The sequence below is a fragment of the Schistocerca gregaria genome, chromosome 1 (assembly GCF_023897955.1).
Source record: "Schistocerca gregaria isolate iqSchGreg1 chromosome 1, iqSchGreg1.2, whole genome shotgun sequence".
Classification (NCBI taxonomy): Eukaryota; Metazoa; Arthropoda; class Insecta; order Orthoptera; family Acrididae; genus Schistocerca; species Schistocerca gregaria.
In genome coordinates this window covers 859,390,303-859,415,700 of record NC_064920.1, presented here as the reverse complement: position 1 = coordinate 859,415,700, position 25,398 = coordinate 859,390,303, and the positions used below count along the sequence as shown (strand labels likewise).

Below are 25,398 nucleotides of genomic sequence, written 5' to 3'. Positions count from 1 at the left end.
TACAGTGTAATAGACATCAACACTCAGGTTAATGCCATGCTCCTTGACTTCAGGATAGCATGTGACACCATTCAACGGCGCTGTTTATGGCGGGGAGGGGGGGGGGGGGGGGGGGACAGTTTACCGAGTATTGGGCCACATTTGTAACTGGATTGAAGGCTTCCTTGCAGGTAGAACTCAAAACATGGCTCTTAATAGAACAAAATTGACAGGCGAAAAGGTAATTTCAGGAATACTCTACTAAATTATGATTGGAACATTACTGTTTACAATACGTATAAACAACCTGTAGAAAATGTCAAGAGATCCATAAGCTGTTTGCAGAGAATGTGGTTGTCTATAAGAAGGCAAAAACTCCAGAAGGTTGTAGCTATTTGTAAAAGGTATTGCAGATGATTGGCAAATGGTGCAGGGACTGGCAGCTGATCCTGACATAAATTAATGTAACATAACAGAAGAGAAGAAATCCATTATTGTAAAATTAGAAATACGGAAGTGTCCGATCCGGCCCGTCTGCTTTGATCCATGATGTCACAAATATGGTGGAATCGACCATAAACCACGATTCCAAAATGGCCCATATAAAGTCGGTACATACACATTATGGGGACGAAAAGACATTGAAAAACAAACACACACACTTTCCACAAAAAGCCTAATGACACTAATGGGGTGTTTTTGGGTGGGGGCAAATTAAATATAAACAAAATTAGACACCCAACCCCAAACAAAACCACACAAACCGACATCACAAAACTGCCCAAATACCACTAAACACAATATCATCTGGAATCGGACACTACCCTTGACCTATATAGCTCAACAGAAGCTCCCGATCCCATAAATTAGGATCAAACACTTCCCTTGGCCTATATAGCTCAAAAAATCTCCCGATACCAATATCAACATACACAGCCACACATTGGGATTGAACACTTCCCTTGACCTGCGCACTGTTAATTTTATCCGCCTTATCCATTCCTGAACAAAAACAACAACCGATTAATTTTACTAAAATTACCACACGATGTACAGCAAACAACACTAAATTAACCTTCACACAAAATCGTCAACTCACTGAAATGAATTCCACTACAAACACAGCCGACACTATAACAATTCTGGATAATGAGCAAAAGCAAACTGAACCCATTACACCACACAAACGAAAACCCTGAACATACCACCAGAGAGCACAAAAAACCACAAAACAACGACGTCTACAAACACGCCACATTCACAAACCAAACGTCGCGCCGTGATGTCACACACGACAACACCCTTACGTTATGGGTCAAAGCTGATGCGTGGGATTGGACCCGTAAAGTTACACAACTGGTGAGAAATCGCTAGAGACAGCATCAATCGTGACATATCTAGGAGTAAGCATCCAGAGCGACCTTGACTGGAATGACCACATAAGACAAATAGTAAGAAAAGCAGATGCCAGACACATTCATAAGAATGTTAAGGATATCTAACTCAACCATGAACAGAGTGAATCTCAAAACATTTGTTTGACCAGTTCTCGAGTATTACTGCTCATCACTCTGGCACCCTTAACAGGTACAACTAGAGAGAGAGAGAGAGAGAGAGAGAGAGAGAGAGAGAGAGAGAGAGAGAGAGAGAGTGTGGGGGGGGGGGGGAGAAAGATTCAATGAAGAATGGGATGTTTCATCACAAGATCATTTAGTCAGCACGACAGTATTACATGGATGTTCAATAAACTCCAGTGATAGAAACCACGAGAGACATGTTGTGCTTCACAGAGTATTTACCACTGAAATTCCAAAAGCATATGTTCAGAGAAGAGGGGGGACAAAATATTACTTCCTCACAGATAAGTCTCGTGAAATGATCATAATGAGAAAATCTGAGAAATCCGAGTTAACACAAAGGTTTACTTACAAAGTTGATCATCACCATTCACAAATGGAACAGGAACTTAGGGAGGAGTGCAATCAGTTTGTGGTACCACCACACACATTCATGTGGCTTGCAGAGTATTGAGAAGGCTACAGAGACACACAAATATCACAGGAAAAAAATTACTAACAATTAAATTGATATTAAATGTTACCATGTTCCTCCATTCCAGAAATGTTTTTTCTGGCTATTGATAGTCTGCATTTTACATCCTCCCCACTGTGGCCATCACCAGTAATTTTGCTGCCCAAACAACAAAAACTCATCTACTACTTTTTAGTGCCTCATTTCCTAGTCTTAACTCCCTGAGCCTGATTTAAATCAACTACATTCTATTACCCTTGTTTTTCTTTTGTTGGTTTTCATATTATATCCCCCTTTAAAGACATTGTCCATTCAATTCAACTACACTTTCAAGTCCATTGCTGTCTCTGACAGAATTAAAAGTCATCAGTTTTTATTTCTTTTACTCGACTTTTAATTTTCTTTCCAAATTTCTCAATGGGTTTCTTCAACTTGCTCCCAGTAGAAACTGAACAATATCGGGGAGAGGCTACAAAGGTGTCTCACTGACTTCTCAACAATGGCTTCCCTTTCATGTCCTTTGATTCATACAACTGCACTCTGGTTTCTATATGAGCTGTAAATAACCTCTAGTTCATCCTTGCTACTTTCAAAATTTCAAAGAGTGTAGTCCAGCCAACAATGTCCAGAGCTTTCTCTAAATCTACAAATGCTACAAACATAGATTATTGCCTTTCTTCACCTCATCCTCTAGGATAAGTTGAAGGTTTAGTATGCCCCTTGTGTTCCTACATTTCTCAGGGACTCAGACTTTCACTGAGCTAGGCTTCTACCAATTTTTTCCCATTCTTCTCTAAATAATTCATGTCAATATTTTGCAATAATGATGTATTAAACTGATGGTTAACTAGTATTCACACCTGCCAGCAGCTGCCTTCTTTGTCATTGGAATTATTACATTCTTTTTAAAGTCTGAGAGTATTTCGGCTGTCTCACATATTTGCACGCCAAGTGGAATGGAATAATTTTTGGCTCTCCCAAGAGCCTCAACAAGTCTGAGGGAATGTCATCTATTTTAGAGGAATTGGTTCATCTTAGGTCTTTCCATGTTCTATCCAATTTTTCTCGCTGTGTTATATCTTCCATCTCATCTTCACTTAGTTGCTCTTCTCTTCCTTTATTTGGTTCCCAAGTTTGGTTACTTTGTACAGACACAGTATATATTTCATCCACCTTCCACTTCTTTACTGCCATCTGACTACCTGATATTCAAACAGCTACTGGTCTTTTCTCCAAAGGTCTCTAATTCCCTAACACACAGCATTACATTTCCCCTAGCTAGAAATGCTTTTACACGTTTGCTGTTTGTCCTCTAACCGTTCATGCTTAGTCATTTTGCACGTTGTCAATGTAATTTTTCCATTTTGCCTGCTTCATTTGTTGCAGTTTTAAATTTACTTCTTTTGTCTATCATATCCAATATTCACTAAGTTACCCAGGGGTTTCTATTATCCACTGTTATCTTTTATCTATGTGATCCTCAGCTGCCTTCTCTGTTTCATTTCTCAAAGCTGCTGATCTGAGCACAAGTCCTGTTCTTCCTGCCACAGCACTTCACAAATTTCCTTTCACACTGTATACAATGCCAAACTATCCATTTCCCCTTTTGCAACTGACTCTAACCTGTCTACTCTGTGGAGGGGGCTAACATCCAACACTCCAATCCACAGAACGTCAGTTTTGTTTTTCTTGATAAAAACATTCTCCTGGGTAGTTAAATACACAATTAATAACTCCCTGTTCCAAGATGAAAGCAATATAGCAGGTGTTACTGCCATAACGATACATAAGCAGTCACACATGAGAAGGTGTTTACGATATTCAATTTACATTGAACAACATGGCTGCGAGTATTTTTCTCTAAAAATTCCTTTTCAAATGATGACAGTTACAAAGACAATAACAAGAATAGCAAACACAACACTGAAAAACCTTTAGCACCTTTCTCAAAAAAAGATGCAAAACGCAGGTAATGTGTAAATGTTCTGTTATAAGTAACGAAAATAACACAAGCCATTTTACACTATTTCAAGCATTGGCTACAAATGTATGTGTATGTATTGTAGGTCTATTTCTACGAGAAGTGTAAAGAACAGTGAAGGACATCTAGGCTTAAAAAAATAAGAAAAGACATAAAGAGAAAGAAAACAAATCAATAAATTCATAGTTATCACTACAAAGTTCCCTCTGTTTCCATTGTTCATAATAGGCACATTCTCATATATTAAGAGTTCAGTCACTACACAAATAATGCTCTTTCCACATTTACATTACAGCAACTAGAAAAAAAATGTAATTTGTCAGAATCTTTTCATGAAAAATTTGAATGCTGTAACATATAAGACGTTATTTGTAATTTTTACTAATCTCTCCCCATTCAAAGTTATAATTTATAGGTCTAATCCTGAACATTACAAATGGCATAAAATATATTTTCCAAGACAAGACCATCATTTCTTTTAATTAAGGTACAGTAACAGCTTAAGAACAATCAAACACAAAAAGTAAACAAAAAGTAAGAGCTTGTTACCTTCATTTAACAAATCTTCTCTGACTGGATTAGTGATCAGGAACTGGTCTGTCATAAACTGCAGCACTTTCAATCTGTTTTCCACAGATGTGAAAGGATATTCAGAGTTGTTCAATATGTTCAGCACATTTGAATCAAAATCTTTGTCACTTTCAACATATGAACGTAAAACTTCTGGCCACGTCATTGGATCCACAAAAAATAACACTACATTTACACTGTCCTTGTGGTCAAGAGGACCAAAATGCGTCTGCTGGGAATCTTCTTCTCTAAGCAATGCTTTTAAAAGCATTATATGAATTTCAGCAAGTAAAGTACTCTGATCCTCACACATTAATGCGGCACAAAAGTCCTCAAACCTAAAGGGAGACAAACGTACTAATGCTCTAAAATGACGAAGAACTTCGTATATACACAACGTTTTCATCACCAGTTCTTTCGGAACTAATAAATCTTCAGATGATTTCGGCAAATGAAGGGGAGGAATTTCCCGATTCTGCAGCCACAGTGGTTCTGGGCTTGGAAGTCTATGTAAATACTTTTTCGGAGTTCCACTGACAGTACTATAACTAGAGAGAGAAAAATCACTGTCACTGGACGCATCACCACCGAAACTTTCATCCATTTCACTGTCACTCCTAAGTATGTCATCATCAAATTCACTTTTTCCACTCGACTCGTCACCGAAGTCTGAACCATAGTGGTATTCGGAGTCTTTCTCCTCTACAGCGTCTGGATTGTAGCCTCGTCTATGATATCCTCCGATTCCTCTTCTACTCTTACATCTTCCTCTACTCCTTGAACTTCTTCTGCTGCTTTCACTTCCTACCGGCGACGATGCTCTCGAAGCTGTTGGTGTACTAGTTTGTGAATTGGGTGTTTCGGACCCTTTACTTTCGCGGTTCAAAAGGTATTTTGGTTTCTTTAATAAATGATATTGAAACTTTTTTGGTCTTTCCATAACCACGGATTTGGGGGGCCTCCCCCGCCGTTTGGTGCCTCTTGTTGACATCTTGGGGCATCCACCGTCAATCACCAAAGACTATTTAACACGTGGTTTATGAAAACACTGTATTGTATACAAATACGAATGACACAACTTCATAGAAACGGAGACCATGTTTGCACTCTGATCTTTGCGCCATTTTTCCACCACCGTCACGTGACCACACATATAAACCGCCTATATCTACCACATTTGGCATTTAATCCACTAGTTACACTAATTTTTGAAGATTTGTGGACTTTTAAAACCCATATGTCCAAGAGAATTGGCACTATTATGCCAATCTGAGCCGATTAACCAAGAACTACGGAGTAATACGAAAACTCAATACAGTTTGAAACGTCTCTTGTGATTGGTCGAAAGTTGTGCCGCCATATTAACATAGTACTGAGTAACCAGCTCTAGGTCGTAAACTATGCCTTCTATCGCCTACTTCGAGGATTAAAAACTAAACATTTCCGAAACTGTGCAAACAACAACACGAGGGAATAGCTTAACAATAACACAGCAAAATAATTGAAACAACTCGTGACGTCTCAAAACTACATCAGTATCCAATCCAGAGCGCCCTAATGTAAATATTTTCTAAGGCATCGCCATAGATGGCACAATACAGCACAGATGACAAGTCTGTAACCGAGTTGTAGATATTCGACCAATCAAAGCAAAAGCGTAATTCTTATTTAATGTAGTTTCTTGTTTACAAGCGTAATGTCATCGTCACTGGACCAGCAGGGTGTTGCTTAAGGAAGAAATACCATTCGCAAATAAAAATATGAAACAAAATCGCAAAACTCTTCATTGCAAGCAAACGAGAACAGCAAAATACAGCTTGATAACGAGGCCTTTTTTCCTCTCATTCGTTTGCTTATTTCAGTAGCCGTCCGAAATAGTGTGAAAATGAGTTTACGTATAAATTTTATCTCTCAATAATGGAACAAGACATGTAACTTCAGAATCGACAAAGGCAATTGCACTGAGTTTCGATAAAATTGAGAGGAACAACTTTATTCCAATTTCATAAGGGCAATTATAGAAGTGATAGCCATCAGCTGTAGTCACTGTAACTGCCGACGAAATTCCGCTATGGTCAGTAAATGACCGGATTCTTTTGACTTATCATAATTAGCCTATAGACACCTGACAAGCGAACGTCTGACGAATAAGCCCATCAAAATAATATTTTCGTAAATGAAGGAGATTATCATAAAAATTTATAAGGTGTATTTTAATCGATAAATGTGTCTAGAAACAATGGACGTATCGCCCTGTGGTGATTAAAAAAACTTACTGTATGATAATTCCTAATAGTACTGTAAAGTACAGTAATTTATTCGTCCAAGTATCATCTTCACTATATGCAGGATTTCTCAGCTTAATACAGAAAAATAATAAGTAATTTCTACGGATTCGTTTAACAAAGGTACTCCCCTCAGAAAATATTTCCATTAGGATGCTTTGGATTGGATATTAATGTAGCCCCATTATTTGGAAAACTGTCAAGTAATAATGTGCAAAAATGAAAAAAAGTTTTGGTTTTCTGTCCCTTACGTGACTACAGGCAGAATGAATCCGCTACTGTAGTAACAAGTGTTCTAGAGTGGCCACCCATCGTTAACACAACGATATGGAAATCACCCATCATCATACGAAGCAATAGGAGGGCATAGCTTTAATGCAAATTGTGAGCTAAAGTAACGATGCATGAACTTGAGACATGCCTGATGTATGTAGATACTACTTGTTTACAATCTATAGTGTAAAACGAATCATGCCCACGAGAGACACCCTCAACAGAGAGTTGTGATTACATTCCTGCCAATCACATGTTCGGAATGTAACAAACAACTCTTAGTAAGCGAGAGACGGTGAACTAAACAATAGGTTCGTGTGTTTATTGTTGGGATTCATGGTGACTGAAAATGTAATTCAGTAGGATCTTTGCAGTAGGCTTCTAGACTGTAGGCAAGGACAATGTTTGAGTCATCTGATGTGAGTGCGACTTACGGCTTGTATTTATAAAACATCAAGTTAACAGCTTTGAGTGTGTTTTGTCTCAAAGATCGGAAATAAGCTCGATAAAACCGCATAAATGAATGGGCCACACACGATGTACAGAATGAAACCTGTATTATGTTTTACTGATGAAATCGAACTTCCGCAATGCATGTATAAAATGAAAAATATTCAAGAAACGTTCCACGCAAATCGTGAAGATGTCTCGCCAACCTGTCCAAAGCCGACAAGCATTTCGGAACAGGTTAAAAAGTTACTAAAGGTTTATTTAATTTCTGTTAACTACTACATTTTAAATGCACACATACGTTTCATTGCACGGATGCTAACACATAATTGAAATAAGTATTTGTAGCTACATTATATACCTATCATTAGGATGTTCAGCCAAGAATTATGTATATGCTGCTATTGCTTAGCCTGACCGTATTACGCTTAGTGTGACGCTTGCGCTTGGTAATACTTACCATTAATGTTACGCGAATCGTCATGTGCAGCGAAGTTAGCGACGACTAATCAAGATCAAATATGTCTGCCCAATTTTGTATTAAGGTCATTTGTGTTGTTTTTGTGGTGCATCTATACGTCTCAAAGCATATGACACAAATATATTTAAAAATTTTGATATCAGATGAACGACAAATATGGATGCTCCCCAGAATATTTTATGGTTTTGGGTGGCACTGGCGTGTAATAAAAAAAAAACGGCACGCAATTTCTAAAAGTATTCTTCATTGTTATTTGTATAAGGAATTAATTGTGTTTCTTATTTAATGTGACAGAGTTTAAGTATTAATTTTTTGCAGTGTCCATTACCTGAGGTTGCTGCTCTGGAAAACCGTCAAGAAGCAATCCTCAAACAACTGAATCAGCTTAAAGAGCAGATGACAGCATTGAGAAAGGAGCTCAGACAATCTGTTCCAAAACCAATCAGTGAAACTCAGCAACATACTTTTGAAGCTGGCTTGCAGGTATGTTTCATTTACTGTTCCAGTTACTGTTGACAAAACTGAAATTATTTGTTAAAATCTGATATATGTGTGTTAATTTGTGTAATATCTACATACATATACTATGCATATTGATAGGACTCGTTATGTGTGGCACACTCATTTACTGTGATATTTACATGCACATTCTACCTTACAGAAGAAATTAGATTGAGTGCAGCAAAGCAGACTTCATAACTTGCATTACAAAGGAATGGCTTCAGCTATAGATTATTGAATGACTTGGTTTTAGGCTGTATAGGAATTTATTATTGCTCTGTCAGATAATGCAGATACATGGTCAGCAAGAGGGAGTGTACAAAACATGGAATATAGGCCCACATCTTTCAGAATAATAAATATTATCTTGAATGGCTCTTTGATTTCTCTGCAGCAGCACTGCACCAGGAATTGTGTGAGCTCTTAGTACTTACAGTTTACAGGCTACTTGTAGGAAATATGTTAAACTTAATAAAAAAAAGCTAGAGACAATTTTGACAAATTTATACAATATATCCATTGTGGATGATGACCTGCAACAGTCATTTAAATTGGTGGTGTATGGAGCTGTGTTTGCAAATAGCCGCTTTTTGAATTTGATAATATTTGTTGTACCATTTGTTTATCTAGTAGAGTAAGATCTGACCATCATGTTGCATGTGTTTCCCTGTTTTGCCATTGTGCTTAAAATATGTTGAGACACCAGAGACATTTTTGTGTTTGACAGACTGATAAATCGGCATTAATCAGATCAACTGAAGTGTTCCAGCCATCGACTTTGACATAACTTCTGTCGTGTTACGTAATCTCGTAGATGCGTGCTGTATGTGAAAACAATTGCTTTTAAAGCAAGCATGTTATTAGCATATAGCGGTCTCATTAGTGTTGAATGTTGATGTTTATAAGTTGGATTTGAGTTTTGTTAGTGAGTGAATGGACTGATGCAGTGTTGGTTGTCAGGTGTTGTATATTACTTGTCTGCTTCTTGTTGAAATTGTGTATTTGGAGTGTTGTCAGAGAGTTATTGTAGTGTCCATGGTTATTGGCTACACATTTGTTTTAGGCATTGAATTGTTAATGACTGGAAATTTAACTTTTGCTTTGCATTTGTTATTAATAACGGATATGATAAGGAAAGTCACTATTAAGTTGTTGCGTGCCACAGTGAGTGGCAATATAGCTGAGTTCATCCAAGTTGTATAGTCTACTTGTGGTGTACATAAAGTGCTGTGTTTGGCAGAATTTACGAAGTTATCCAAAGTTTCTGCCTTTTGGTTAAGGGATAAATACGAGAGATGTCCGCAAAGTAAGTTCTGTTTGGTTTTATGAAACAAAAGTGTACAGATACAGAACAAATATTTATTGTACAAAAATCTACAACAAACTACTTTTCTATATATCTTTTGAAATTTTGTAAGCACTTGTCATAACGTGGCCCAAGTTTTTGTATGCCTTCTTCATAGAAGTTTGCCGCCTATGTATTCAACCATGTGGTAACATGTTCTTTCAGTTGAAGTGATGACCACCAAGGCCAGATTTTAGATGTAAGAAGAGATGAAAGTCGCTAGGAACGAGGTCCGGGCTGTACTGAGGATGATCAAACGTGTCCCAGTGAAGTTCTCTTAAGAGTTGTTAGCTCATGTTCGCCGTGTGAGGTCGGGCATTATCGTGGAAAAATAAAACACCTTTTGACAGTAATCCTCGGCGCTTGTTCTGTATTGCACGCCACAATTTATTAATGGTCTGGCAGTAACCATGTCCATTGATTGTTTGGCCTCTTGGTAAGAAATCAGTCAGCAAAATGCCTTTTCTGTCCAAAGAAAATGGTGCACATGACTTTCAAGATGTCAAGATAATCTTATTTCCACAGATTCATTGATAATTGAGCTCCAAAAGTTTGATGTATGGGCCAAAATTTTTGTGTCGTCGTAATTCATGGAATGGTCTGTGGAAATACAATGTTCGTCGAGTATACCGTTGGCGTTCCAAAATGCGTTCCTGCACAGTTCGTGTTGTTTGCCCTATATATTATTTGCCTCATTCACACAAAATTTTGTAAACACCTTGTTTACGCAGGCCCAGATCGTCTTTAACGGATCCCACCAGTGATGAAATTTTGGAAGGAGGGCGAAAGATGACTCTCACTGGATACTTTCTCAATATTCTGCCTATCTGTGAAGAAATATTCCAAATAAATGGTAGATAAACAGTCGACCTGAAAGCCTCTTCCTCTTCCTTGTTCCGTTGTTTGTAGGTCTTCATCACTCTGTTCACTTGCCTAGGTGAAAAGACATTTTTTAAAAATACTTTTTGCAGGTGTTCCAGTTCCGCTTGAAGACTGTCGGCGTCAGAGATAGTATGGGCACGGTGGACCAAGGTTTTGAGAACGCCCATTGTTTGTGTTGGATGGTGGCAACTAGTAGCTTGTCCATACAGGTTTGTATGAGTGGGCTTTCTGTACACCGAGTGACCAAGTGTGCCATCACTCTTCCGTCGCACCAAGACGTCTAAAAATGGCAGACAACCATCTCTCTCTATCTCCATGGTAAACTTTGTTTTCATGTATGGAGTTCACGTGACGTAAAAATTCTTGGAGACGGTCCAGACCATGAGGCCACACTATAAAAGTGTCGTCAATGTACCGCCAAAATACTGTTGGTTTAAAAGTGTCAGAGTCGAGTGCTCTCTCCTCAAAATCCTCCATAAAGATTGGCTACCAGCGGACACAAAGGACTCCCCATGGCAAGACCATCAGATTGTTCGTAAAATTCGTTGTTAAATATAAAATATGTAGAGGAGAGAGTGTACTCAAACAATGCTGTAATGTCTGCACCAAACATATTGCCAATGAGGTGTAGGGATTCCACCGGAGGCACCTTTGTGAACAGTGAAACCACTTCAAAACTGACCAACAAATCACTACTTTGCAGTTGTAGTGACTGAAGCCGACTGATAAAAATCACCAGAATTCTTTATGTGATGTGCACACTTGCCTATCATTGGTTTGAGCAATGATGCCAAGAATTTTGCTACGTCGTAGGTGGCTGCTCCAATGTTACTCACAATTGGACGTAATGGCACATTTTCCTTGTGGATCTTGGGCAGTCCATATAGCCTAGGTGGAACTGAACTGTTTAGTTTCAGTCTCTTGATGACCTCCTTCGGTAGAGAGCTATTTGATAAAAGTTCTGCTGTTTTTCGCACTACTCGGCTCGTGGGATCCTTATCGATTATGCAATACGTTGAATCACATAATAAAACATTGATCTTATTAACATATTAATCTCTTGGTATGAGGACAGTAGCGTTTCCTTTGTCAGATTTTAAGACTGCTGTATCCACATCTGCTCGTAAGTTACGGAGGGCTATCCTCTCCATGGGCGAGATGTTATTCTTCATTGGTGCACCCCTGGTCAATACACAACAAGACTCTCAACAAACTTCCTCCGCTTCATCTGTATCAAGACGGCGTACAGCTTCTTTGATGGCACTGATGAAATCCACTAGTGGCGGTGCAACAGGTGTGGGAGCAAAATGCAGTCCTTTTGCTAGCACAGACACAGTCGCGTCATCTAACATTTTCTCTGTCAAATTAACAACAGATCATAGAGTTGGAACTTCTTGCTTCATCTGTTTAGGATGTCTCTCAATAGTGTGACCTCATGGTCTGGACCGTCTCCAAGAATTTTTACGTCACATGAACTCCATACATGAAAACAAAGTTTACCATGGAGATAGAGAGAGATGGTTGTCTGCCATTTTTAGACGTCTTGGTGCGACGGAAGAGTGATGGCACACTTGGTCACTCGGTGTACAGAAAGCCCACTCATACAAACCTGTATGGACAAGCTACTAGTTGCCACCATCCAACACAAACAATGGGCGTTCTCAAAACCTTGGTCCACCGTGCCCAAACTATCTCTGACGCCGACAGTCTTCAAGCGGAACTGGAACACCTGCAAAAAGTATTTTTAAAAAATGTCTTTTCACCTAGGCAAGTGAACAGAGTGATGAAGACCTACAAACAACGGAACAAGGAAGAGGAAGAGGCTTTCAGGTCGACTGTTTATCTACCATTTATTTGGAATATTTCTTCACAGATAGGCAGAATATTGAGAAAGTATCCAGTGAGAGTCATCTTTCGCCCTCCTTCCAAAATTTCATCACTGGTGGGATCCGTTAAAGACGATCTGGGCCTGCGTAAACAAGGTGTTTACAAAATTTCGTGTGAATGAGGCAAATAATATATAGGGCAAACAACACGAACTGTGCAGGAACACATTGTAAAACACCAACGGCATACTCGCCTTCTCCAACCCACCAAGTCCGCAATTGCCGAACATTTTATTTCCACAGACCATTCCACGAATTACAACAACACAAAAAGTTTGGCCCATACATCAAACTTTTGGAGCTCAATTATCAATGAATCTGTGGAAATAAGATTCTCTGACAACGAGACTCTCATCAATCGCGATAGCGGTTATCAGCTGAACTCTGCTTGGAATCCTATTATAGAGAAACTTCGTAGTCGACGTAGTTATCTGCATAAAGATGGAAATCGACTTGATATCAATACGCCAGGCATTCACAGTGGAGGGCGCGAGGCGCAGCGCACGGAGCTGTTATTAACGCACACGCTGAGCCGCGCATGCGCAATGTCACCTCAGAAGGCTATAAATAGCGGAGCTGAGCATACTCGCCAGTACTACTACAGTGGCACTCACCTGAGGATGGCCAGAAGACTCTGCCCCGAAATATCGTGGCAGAAAGTTACTGATATCCGGCAGTTCTCCCATGTTTTTGTGTCAAGATTTGTTTAGGCTTAACCTTCATTGGGGATGAAGTGTGCCTCCATTCCATTGATTGCCATTTTGTTTCAGGGGTGTCACACGATATCCAGGTTTCATCCCTCGTGACCATCCGAGAAAGAAAACCATTGCCTTCTTCATTGTAGTGTGTCAAAAACTGAAGTGCACTGCCCATCCGTTGTTTTTTGTGTTGTTCAGTAAGGATTTTGGTTACCCAACATGAGCCAATGTTTTCGAAATTTCAGTTTTTCAGTAACAATTACATGAATTAGTGATTGTGATATTTGCGGAACTTCCATAGCAAGGGCACTAAGCTTAAAGTTGTGCTTAATCTTCTCTTCAATTGTATGAACCAGTTCATCTGTGGCCACAAACGTGCCTCCACTTTGTTCTTCACCGTGCACTTGATCACGTCCTTCATTGAACAGTATGACCCATCTTCTAACCATTGAATCACTCATAGTATTATGTCTGTGAACCTCACAGATTTGCTGATAAATTTCCTTTGGTTTAACTTTCTTTGCATTTAGAAAACGAATCACAGATCTGATTTCACACTTGGCGGCATTTTCAATTACGGCTGACATTATAAAGAAGCACTACAAAGTACACGTCGGCAGCAGCTATCTGAAAATAGTGTACATGTCTTCTGATTGAGTTAGAGTAACTGCTGCACATGCTCGGAACTGCAATCGTAATGCTGCCGTGGATAGAAATAGAAACGGAACTTACTTTGTGGACGACCCACATGTATGTGGCATGGTTACCATTTGGCGATCTGTTTGGATGGATTCCTGGCTTGAGAAGTCTATGCCGGCCATTCATGTTGTTTTCAAATTTATGATGGTTTTTTTTATGTGTTTATGTGGGCCCGGGGGGGGGGGGGGGGGCATTGTGGAGTTTTTTCGAACTATTTCGGTCAAGTTAGGTTTTCGCTCAGAGATCAACAAGTTTTGTTTTTTTGTATTGTAGACTTTGTTCTGAGAGTTGTGTGCTGAATCCATGCCACTCTATACTGCACCATAGAAGGCCACATGGCAAGGATGCCACATGGCTGGTCTACATCATGTGGCCTGATTGTGGAGTAGGTTTTGCTCTAGTTGTTTCAGCTGTGTGAGTGTTCTCGCTGGAATGTTCTAAATGGTGAGTACCTTTGCCAACTCAAGGTATTCTGTGTGTCAGTAATATGGATGACGATTGCTGTGGAACAGTCATTGGCAGGCAACTTTGAGGAACCTGCCACACTTTAGCCATATAAGGATTATTTGGCAAGCGGGGTGCTGTCTAATTTATCAATACAAGAGTAAATGGTGATAGTAGTCGACCACGTCTTGTGGTTAATAAAGTGTTCTTTGTTATTAAATGTGTGGGAGGTTTGTTTGTAAAATTGTTGCATTTCTACATAAATAGAACTCGGGAGGAACTTCCAAACAGATTGCCAAATGGTAACCATGCCACATACATGTGGGTCGTCCACAAAGTAAGTTCCATTTCTATTTCTATCCGCGGCAGCGCTATGATTGCAGTTCCGAGCATGCGCAGCAGTTACTCTGACTCAGTGAGAAGACATGTACGCCGTTTTCAGTTAGCTGCTGCCGACGTGTACTTTGTAGTGCTTCTTTATAATGTCAGCCGTAATTGACGTGTGAAATCAGATCTGTGATTCGTTTTCTAAATGCAAAGAAAGTTGAACCAAAGCTCAATTCATCACCAAATCTGCGAGGTTTACGGAGAAAATGCTATGAGAGATTCAACGGTTAGAAGATGGGCCAGAATGTTCAATGAAGGAAGATGTTGTTGTCAAGAGAAACAAAACCGACATTCTACGGATCGGAGCATGGAACATCAGATACTTTGATCAGGCAGGTAGGTTAGAAAATTTAAAAAGTGAAATGGATGGTTTAATGTTAGATATAGTGGGAAGTAGTGAAGTTCCATGGCAGGAGGATCAGGACTTGTGATCAGTTGAATACAGGGCTATAAACACAAAATCAAATAGGGGTAATGCAGGAGTAGGTTTAATAATGAATAAAAAATAAGAATTCAGATAAGCTATTATGAACACGATAGTGAACACATTTTTGTAGCCAACATAGACACGAAGCCAAACCACAGTAGTACACATTATTATTATTATTATCATCATCATCATAAGCATCAGTTACGGTAATACACATTTAGTAAAACAAAGAAATATATATAAAAATGAACATGTGAAATTATATATAGTTCACACGTTTTAAAACGGATCAGACTACACTCAGATGTTGATGGACTCGATCCAGCAGAGTGCCTTGTGGGATGCTTGATGAAGCTTCTCAATGCCAACAGGGAAGTGTCTGATTGGACAGTCATTCACAATGTGACCCATTGGTTGGGTGTCACCGCTGTCTCACACACTGTCACTTTAAAAGCCCCACTTGTGTATGTTGTATTTGCGCCTACCCTCTTCGGTCCGATATCTGTTTTACTGCATCAACATCTCCCACGGTTGGTGGAAGCCTGGAACTGGAACTGTTGGATTGTCTACAAGTTCATGGTTTCGGGTTCTTGTAGCTTGCCACTCACGTTTCCACTCTGTGTCCTGGTTGAATCCCGTGCATAGCATTTGGACTCCCATTTCATATGCTGGTCTTCTAAATTTGAGGCGTTTCCTGGGCAGTGATAGCAAATTGTCATGAGGGATCGAGTTGTTTTCAGAAACTTGCTGACAGAGGTAGTAAAGAGCAGCCTTTCGACAGAGGTCTGGTGGACAGATGTTTGAAAGCACTGGTAGGCAGCAAGTAGGTGTAGACCAGGCTGTACCACTAATTACTCTCATAACTGAGTTCAATTGGACATCTACTTTCGCTATGTGGGTGCTTCGGAGTCAAACTGGTGCACAGTATTCTGCTGCGGTGTATACCAGTACAAGGGATGCTCCTCAGAGGACTGATGTGGTTGCTCCCCATGTACTGCCTGCCAGCTTTCTCACGAGGTTCACTCGTGTTTGTATCTCCTTGGCCAAGTTGGAAAAGTGTTTTTTTGTATGTTAAAGTTCTGTCCAGAGTGACTCCCAGGTATTTCAGGCTTTAGTTGTATCTGACTGTGCCAAGAGGGCCGAACTGTGGCATGATCTTTGCTGATGAAAGGCGATTAGAGAGGTGGAACAGGCTTACCTCAGTTTTAGAAACATTTGGTCTCAGTCGCCATGTCTCAAAATACTCATAAAGTTTAGTAAGGCTGTTCCTTAGGTGTTTTTCACATTCAGATAGGTCTTCACTCTAATATGAAATTGCCAGGTCATCTGCATATAGAAATTTTCGACAGGTCAGGTGTGTAGAGGTTGAATAACACTGGAGCAAGGACAGAACGCTGAGGTAATCCATTATTGAGTACATGCCATCTGCTTTTCTCTTTTCCTTGATGAACTTTAAACCGCCTGTTACTTAACATGTTACTTAAGAGGTTGTCTAGAGTTTTGCAAGGTATTGCTCTCAAAAAATTCAATAATGGGCCAGGCCCTCACGCCACACTGTGACATAAGCTGCTGACAGGTCAATGAACACTACTCCAGTTTTAAGTTTCTTTTGGTATCCAGATTCTATGTGAGTAGTCAAGGAGAGAACTTGTTCACAGCAGCTTCTATAAGGTCTGAATCCAGCTTCTTCAGGTGGTATCATAGCATTCATTTGATCTTGGATTCGGTTTAGAATCATTCTTTCCAATAGCTTGTAACCAGAGCTAAGTAGAGATTTGGGGTGGAAGTGTTCTGTAGGTGGTCCCTCTTTCCCTGGCTTTTTGACAGCGATAATTTTTGCTCTTTTAAATTTTTTGGGTAATGTTGCTTGTACGAAGAATTTTGTTAAAAAGGTAAACTAGCCAATTTCGCGTTACGGGCCCACTGTGCACCAAAAATTCAGGGTAAAGCCTCTCTGCACCTGCAGCTTTCCTACATTTCGTATGCTTAACGGCTGTCTCCAGTTCAGTGATTGTAAATGGAGAAGAGAATTCCGGGTTATGTTTTAGAGATTTCTTGACTTCCGTAAGCTCTCTCTTTACTTGCCGAAGATTTGCTTTCTCCAGTAGTGTGTGGTTAGTGCCATGTACAAAATATTTGGTGTGTGTGTGTGTGTGTGTGTGTGTGTGTGTGTGTGTGTGTGTGTGTGTGTGTGTGTTTGGTGTGATTATCATGTGTGTTCAGATATGAAATAAAAGGGCCAGGCTCTGGGCAAGGAATTGGAAGAGAACTAATTTTTGGCAACGGGAAATTGTTCAGGCATGACACAGAGCACTCTGATTGGAGGAAACGAGCTACAGTGCATGAAATAGTTTAATGAGAGTGTAGACGTACTTCAGTAATAGGCTGAACATCTTGTAAATTTGATTGGAATTGTGCTTCCGTGGTTTAACTGTTGCTCCTATAATTAAAAAAAAAATTAAAAATATAAATACCTTTTGGGGCTATGCAGCTACCTACTTTCATGAAGTTGTCCACCTCACAATTGAAGAAGGCTGTATAACAGGGTAGGGTTGGCACACAGTCATTGACAACTGAGCAGAGCACAACATCCCTCAGTGTTTAACGTTGGTGCAAGCTCCCCACCAGAGGGAAAAAAAGAAAAACAGCAGTGGGTTGAGGATGTGTGTTGAGGAACTGAGTTTGTTAGCTCAGGGCAGACCAATGTCTATATGTCTCCGGTAAACACATTATAAGCAATCTAATGTGTCTGTATTACATGGCTCATCCTCCACAAAAAGGATGGCCTTAGTGAAGAGAGAGCTGAAAGAAGTGTTGCAGTTTTCATAAACAGCACATACCAGTCCTCACCTTTCCCACTCACCACCCACCTACAAGCAGCAACAGTATCGGTGGATGTGTGTTAATAGGTTGACAACATGTTCGCTGTACGTGCCCCCAAGTGAAGTTCTAGACAAAGAGGCTCCAAGTGAACTCATACTCAGCTTCCCCAGTCCTTTGTCCTCGTTGCTGATTTTAATACACATTGTGTTTGGAGCTCTGCGATCACATATCCCAGGGGTGGAATACTTGAGTGCTTTCTAATATGACCACATGCTTGTCTGTCAAACATGGGACAGAGCAAGCACTTCAGCCAATGCAACAGTGTTGTTCACTGCTCTCGATCTTTGTACTCTTCCCCCCCCCCCCCCCCCCCTCCCCGCCCACACACACACACACACACACACACACTGCTTGATGGGAAGTGGTTGACAATTCACACCCGAGTTGTCATTTCCCGGTTTGGATTCACATGCTGGACAGAGCCCTTCCTGAAAGAAAGCCAACACAGTGGGTGCTCAGTAGGGCAGACTGGCTATTTAAAGCCAACTTACTGTGTTGGACCACCATGACAGCACCCAGAAATGGGTGAATCATATTACCGAAACAGTTCACCACACTGTTGAAACTCCATTCCACCAGACAAAAAGGTAGCCTGTCCATCAGTAGAGCAACAAATGCTACTCTGCAATTAGAACCAGATGCGGAAGCTTGTACGAAGCCAAGTGCAGACTTTCAGGTAGTGAGGGTGAAATATTGCTCAGTTATTAAAGAGAGAAAGAAGAGATCGTGGCAACAGTTCCTGAATACCATAAACTGTTCCAATGCAAATACAGTTGTATGTGAGACCATCCGTAGGAGTTCTGGGGTAGGTGGGAGGTTTTTCCAACGCTACAGACTAGCCTCTGAGAGTGGCAATTGGGACTTCGTTTCTGTCAATGAAGAACTACCATTTTTCTGTGTGGTAGCTGAGATCTGCTTTACCTGCTGCTCTTGACATGTCACATGGTCACAGTAGGGTCCATTATAGTATGTGATGGCGTCTCATACAGTGTTGGAATTCTCCTCACCCTTTTTAATCATTAGGGTATCAGAACTCTTTCCCAACTCATAGAAGTAAGCAATTTTGTAATTCTTCTTTTAAAACATGGGTAGAACGCTATGTGCCTGAGTAGTTATTGCAGTGTTGCTGTAACTAGCAGTGAAGAGAGAACTTTTGGGCAGATAGTCAACCACTACCTTGTATGGCTCTTAGAATCCAGACAGCTCCTTAGTCACTTTTAGAGTGGGTTCAGGAGGTATCACTCTACATTCACTAACCTGGTCCTCCTGGATGCAACTGTATAACAGGCTTTCCTGCACAGGCCTCACTTAATAGATATGTTTCTTGACATCAAGAAGGCCTACTTGGAGGCACAATATCCTTGCAGAGCCCCATGAATGGAGCTTAATGAGGACATCTTCCCACCATCTTTATGCAATCCTTTCATTTCGCCACACTGTGTTAAATATCGAGTCAATGATGTCCTCTCAGGCCACTATGAACAACAGAACAGTGTCCGTCAAGGAGCATTTTAAGTGTGACTGTCTTTACTGTAGCAATTAATAGCAAACAATCAATAGCTAACTCCTGTCCAGCATTCTTTATTTATAGACAACTCCTTAATTTTTTTGTTTTACATCCTGCCGTGCAACAGCAACTGGTCAGTTCAGGGTGTATACGACCAGGGACAACCAGGAAAATCCCGGAAATTTTTTAGAATTCTGGGAATTTTTCATTGTTTTAGTTTTCAGTTGAATTTTTGTAATTTTGACTGGTAAGAACCAATACTCTAACAAAGGATATTACTGTATCCTGCTACCGCAGAATAATACTTCCACAATAAAACATAAATGAGAGAAAATGGTGAAAATAACTTAAATTGCAAAGGAAATGAGCCATATACAGCAACGACACACAGTGCTCATGCAAGTGTCTACCAACAGCAAAATGTGTCAAAGGCTTTAGGAACACTATGCAAAGCTTCATAACAACAAATTGCCTCCAGTGAGCGTGAAGTCACAACTGTGTACATTAGATTCGTTTTAGCAACTATGAGCGGGCTCATGTGCATGTGCAGTTGAGTCGCATTAGAGTAGTAGATTCTCCCACTTCTGGCTACAGAAATGTGGCTGTTGGCTGTGCAAGCAGTCGCAGCAAGCAGCTAGATGCTACCAGGGAAAGGGGGCACCAAATACATATTCTTGAGGGAAAAAAACTTTTTTCACAAAGCACCTAGCATCCAGCACATATTTGTCTATGGATTATTCATATGATTTTGAAATGCTTCCCTGTTTGTTTTTGAACATTTTTTAACACATTTTAAGTTGACTTCTGAATGAATCGTAAGTTCATTTTTCAATACGTGCATAGTGTACGTTATGTCTCTGTCAGGAGAATCCTCGTCGCGTCTAGAAATAAACTTTCTGCAGACAAAAGGGGACGAGGCTATACGAGCTGAGCAGAGTAAAGCGAAACAGATGAATGTCAATCACTGTCTGATTATGTGGTTGATTGGGTTTGCTAATGATCAGTGTTGTTACAATTACTAGCAAAATCCATAGAGTTAGACTACCAGAATAGAAATAAACGACTGACAGGAATAACAGGCGAGAAAGATTACTCATTATCTTCTCAGTGTATCCAAGAAAATGAAATTTTGACAGAAAATTTTTGGCCAGCTTGCTACACTATTAAAGACCAGTTGTACAGTCCCCAGTTAGCAGCCGCTTAAGTTCTATTCTGGAAGTAACGCTGAAAACGTGTTGTACAAACATGTAATAACGCCTAACTGGAAAATAATCGCAGGATAACTAAACCTGTGATTCTGGCAGGGTTAGTGAGGGTAATCAGCGAACAGGAATAGCTACAGAATTGGTGATGACAAGATTCTTTGTTTTGTTAGAACGAATAAGGAGAAGAAACAGGGACATCACACAAATTATGAAAAAATAAGACGATTTCAAATTTATATAAAAATTTTGTAATACTACTTTTCAATCTCGTGCTTGAGAAACTGGTGCGTATGAATGAAATGTGAAACTATTTCCTAACATAAAGCCTTGATATTGGTACTAAGTGAATTATATTCTGTTGTGTTATAAAAATGGCCATTTGTGCCAAAACACAAATTGCTGCAATATTAGGAAGGCTTATTTTGTTTTATCTAGCAGACAGTGACAAAATAGACGTAACCAGATTGAGAAACCACACCAGCCTGGGCTATTATTTGTGTTAACAACTTTTTCAGTATTACATAACGACATTTTGATTTTTCATATAGGAAAACGTTTGATGAACTTTGATGAGGTAATAGATTCTTTCACAGACAGGAAACCACGCCATGTAAAGCTGTTGCAAGATTAGAGAGAGAAAAATGCTAGTAGCTGAGGATTGAAGAAATGTGTACTTTCTTGCTTGTCTCTTGTCTTTATTGGTTTTATGTATCCTATATTTAACTTTATGTCACACAGAACAGCAAGTTATTAGCTCAAATAGACAGTAAAGAGTCCCATCTGCTACTAATTGCGAGATTTTATTTTTAAAGAGGGGCAGGCTGTCAAACTTGCCAACTGGGAGCAGGAGAGGCACCACAGGACATTTCAATTTCCACTGTCCTGAATATAGTTTCATGACATCCATTACAAAATATACGTGTTTCAATTCCACAGAGCAAAATACAGTGACGTGCCATAGAAGAATGCTTTATGAAGAGGCATGGCACTGCACTTTGCCACTCTTAAGACCAAATAACATGTCTTAAATTTCCTCGAACACATATGCTTTATGTTTCAGACTTTTCAGAAAGATGTTTGCTACAAGATGAACATATTTTTGAAAATTCGATTTTTTTAGTATTAACCTGATCGCAGATAACATGCGCAGAGCAGTCTTAGAGTTATAGTGGGTAGTCACCCGTGTTATATTTAGTGATTTTGCTGTTTCCCCTCCTTTTACTCTCATGTATCAAGTGAATTAAAATACATACACATAATTACGGAAGGCTAAAATATGTCATTGATTTAATTTCCACCTTTCTGAAAGTCAAGTGTTAATCGCTTTGCAGAACAATGAAGTTATTTTTGACTATTTGCTAAAGAAATTTGACTTTTTATTAAACTTTCCGCAGAGGCAGTCAATGTATTTGAAATGAAATCTTTAATTCCACAGTACTGGCTAGTTTCAACTGTTTGCTGCATTTCAAGTGCACGTTTTCGTCTTCTAGCATGTATGGCATTATGCCATAATGGCTCTAAGCACTATGGGACTTGACAGATGAGGTCATCAGTCCCGTAGATGTCGAACTACTTAAACCTAACTAACCTAAGGACATCGCACACACCCATGCCTGAGGCAGGATTCGAACTTGCGACCGTAGCAGCAGCGTGGTTCCAGACTGAAGCATCTAGAACCGCTCGGCCACAGCCGTAATAAAGAACCAAACATGATATAATACAGTACTGGTGCTCTAAGAAAATTTACATCCCGAAAACCACACTGAAAAGCTTAATATCAGGTCGAGGTCTACTTCATTGGGAATATGGACATACGAATGTGCACTTTAAATATGAACATTTTAGTATGGTTCATGAAATTCCGATGCTCTTGGAGTATCCTGTGATGTCTTGTTTCTTTTATGACATAATGTATGATCTTTCAATGTTCTTAATGTACGTACGTACAGGCTTCCTAAGTCATGATAGCTGCACAAGCACGGTTTCGCCTGTTACGTGCGCTCTCTGGCAACTGCTGAAACGAACCTATTTCTAACAGGCCGCAGGAAAATACTGCGAATGGTGGTTTGAAATGCGTTACTTTCAAATTAAATATTCTTTTATGTAAGTTGAACTATGTGCGAGAATGTACCATGAATTTCTTGACTCTCATTTAAAAATCAACGCTTTGATGACGAGCCATTTAAAAGAATTTTGAACCCTGAAGTTCAGACATTTATGTCATTATTAAAAATTTTACTGGCACATTTGTGTGATGTATCTTAAAGTGTAAAACAAGCAAAACAGATCAACATTATATGCGAAAGCTTAGCTTCTCCTGCAGCTTATTAAACTTAGAGGCCAATATTATATGTGAAATCTTTGCTTTACTTGTAGCAGCACTATGTATATTAATTTAAACTATCAACTTTCCCTGTTTGTGTGTTCGTTTCCCTGTTTGTGTGTTCGTGCTACTTAATAGTGATGTTGTTGTTGGCTGACTACACCATGTGTGCTATGCTCTGAATATCCGCTGTCATCTGCTGGCGAGATCATGTGACATGAGCTACGACTGGCTTACAAAAGCTCATTGCAGTCTCAATTTCAATTATTTCGAAAGTAACATGCGGTGTTTGGTAGAATTCAAATGTATACTTTTGTAATACGAAAATACACAGTGTATATGTTGCTGCACACCAAAGAGGTTTCCAAAACGTGTCTTTTTCCCTGAGTTTGTTTTCTAAAGTGCCTGAAGATTCTATGCCCGTGTATAAAACCATAACCATTCAAACGATTGACAAGGGAAAATATACTGTCACTTATCGTGGAAAAAGCGTGTTTTCACCTGGGAGAAAGTGTATTTTTAACTGGGAAAAATCCGTGATTACCCCCCCCCCCCCCACATATAAACCCTGCAGGAATGGGTGGGGAGAAAAAGGTTTTAGCTTCTCAGCTGAAAAATCTGTGTTAATTCTTTTTAACAGTTCACATTCTAGTTTTAGCTTTGCTGTGATGAGGACAACGAGCACTGTTCTTAATTTTGGAGGCATGAAGAGGTTTCTGGGTCTCATATTTGATTTTAAACATGTGTTCTTGCTACTATATATTAAAATGGCTAATAAATGGCTTGATTACAAGTGCCAAGCAAATGAGTATTTGAAACCCTTATGTTTAAAATATACATAGTGAAAGAATTAGGATAGCCACTGGGGCCTTTCCTACCAGCTTTACACCAAGTCTTGCATAGAGGCTAGTGAGCCTACACTTAACATGAGGTGGTGATTCTCCATCTAATGCAACAGGCCTGTAAGATGTTGTTCACTCCACAGACATCTACACACCATACTTTTGGTCGACCCCCAACAGAAAGACTTTTTAATGAGTGAGAAATGGGGCCTTGGGCAATTCACATGAAGAGTGGTCTTTTAGATGAGTGTGGCTGATTTTCAAGTTTTACACCAAGGCAGGTCAGATCTCCATCTTGGCTTTGAAGAAGCCCAGAATTGTTTTAGACTTGACAAATTTCAAGAAAGATTGCACTGCAGATATTACCTTTCAATCTTTGTTTTATAACACTTTAGATGGGATTCACAGCTGTACATTAGTGTACACTGACAGTTTAAAACAAGAGAACTCCTTTGACTTTTCAGCAATATTACCTGCCCATGTTTTCAGGATTCGCCTTCACCATGAATATGCTGTATTTACCACAGAGCTCCACAAAGTTCTGAAGGTAGTAAGGGAAGATGAGGTGTTTTCAGAGCGGACAGTTTTTTATCTTCTCCAATTCCTTTAGGGCCTTACTATCATTGCAGTATACGTAGCCAGCAGAGAAAATGATGCTGTTAATGCAGGACAAACTGTTGCTTCCTCAGCATCAGGGGAAGAAGGTATCATTTTGTTGGGTACCAGAGCAAACCAGGCATCTTAAGGGGTCCTGCAAGGAACCTGGCATGACACAATGTGCCATTCCTCATCCCCGCGCCCCGCTCAATTTTGTCATTTTTCTGTTGAGGGAGAGAGCCATTCAACATTGGGAGGAGGACTGGTTGGTAGTGAGCGACAATAAGCCAACTATCCAGACGTGGCACTCCCCACCCCAGTTACTCTGGCGGGATGAAGTGACTGCTACCTGCCTCTGAATAGTACACTGTCAATAGTACACTGTCCCTTATATACCATAGTAACTTCAAATACATCAAACCTATCTGTCTCCCACAGGTCTTTGAAATGCAGATGGGAGATTGTAAATCCCTGCATACAGGAGGAGTTTCAGAAAGGCATTAATCTTCATGTGATCTGTGACTTGTGCATCACAAGATCTGTCAAGCTGACAATGGATGTCCACCATGTGTGAATTAATGTACTTACAAAGTTATCCATCAGTTTATCATCAAGATAAAGATAAAAGACTTCCACTAGAATCTTTGCTATTGTCCAGCACTAAGACACATAGGCTTTCCCGGCGTAATAAGTCTTGAAAGTCTCTTCGGGTTTGCTGC

At 39.8% G+C, this 25,398-nt stretch overlaps 2 protein-coding genes across 9 annotated transcripts in view; one reads left to right on the top strand and one right to left on the bottom strand.

The window, feature by feature from the left end:
* LOC126272806 (nucleosome-remodeling factor subunit NURF301) overlaps positions 1-8,280 on the bottom strand; it is a 282,822-nt gene extending 274,542 nt beyond the window's left edge. For 4 of the 6 annotated variants that reach the window (XM_049976012.1, XM_049976021.1, XM_049976029.1 and 1 more), the window contains exon 1: positions 4,541-6,201. In XM_049976012.1, the coding sequence (XP_049831969.1) occupies positions 4,541-5,552 (1,012 nt within the window). In that variant the 5' untranslated portion in view covers positions 5,553-6,201. Of the gene's footprint in view, positions 1-4,540; positions 6,214-8,029 lie in introns of those variants that run through there. The other 2 variants (XM_049976036.1, XM_049976004.1) reach the window with 2 other exon arrangements.
* Positions 7,452-25,398, top strand: part of LOC126272845 (probable aminoacyl tRNA synthase complex-interacting multifunctional protein 2) — a 37,140-nt gene continuing 19,193 nt past the window's right edge. The window contains exons 1-2 of one of the 3 annotated variants that reach the window (XM_049976074.1): positions 7,452-7,538; positions 8,369-8,533. In XM_049976074.1, the coding sequence (XP_049832031.1) occupies positions 7,521-7,538; positions 8,369-8,533 (183 nt within the window). In that variant the 5' untranslated portion in view covers positions 7,452-7,520. Of the gene's footprint in view, positions 7,825-8,368; positions 8,534-25,398 lie in introns of all 3 variants that reach the window. The other 2 variants (XM_049976066.1, XM_049976060.1) reach the window with 2 other exon arrangements.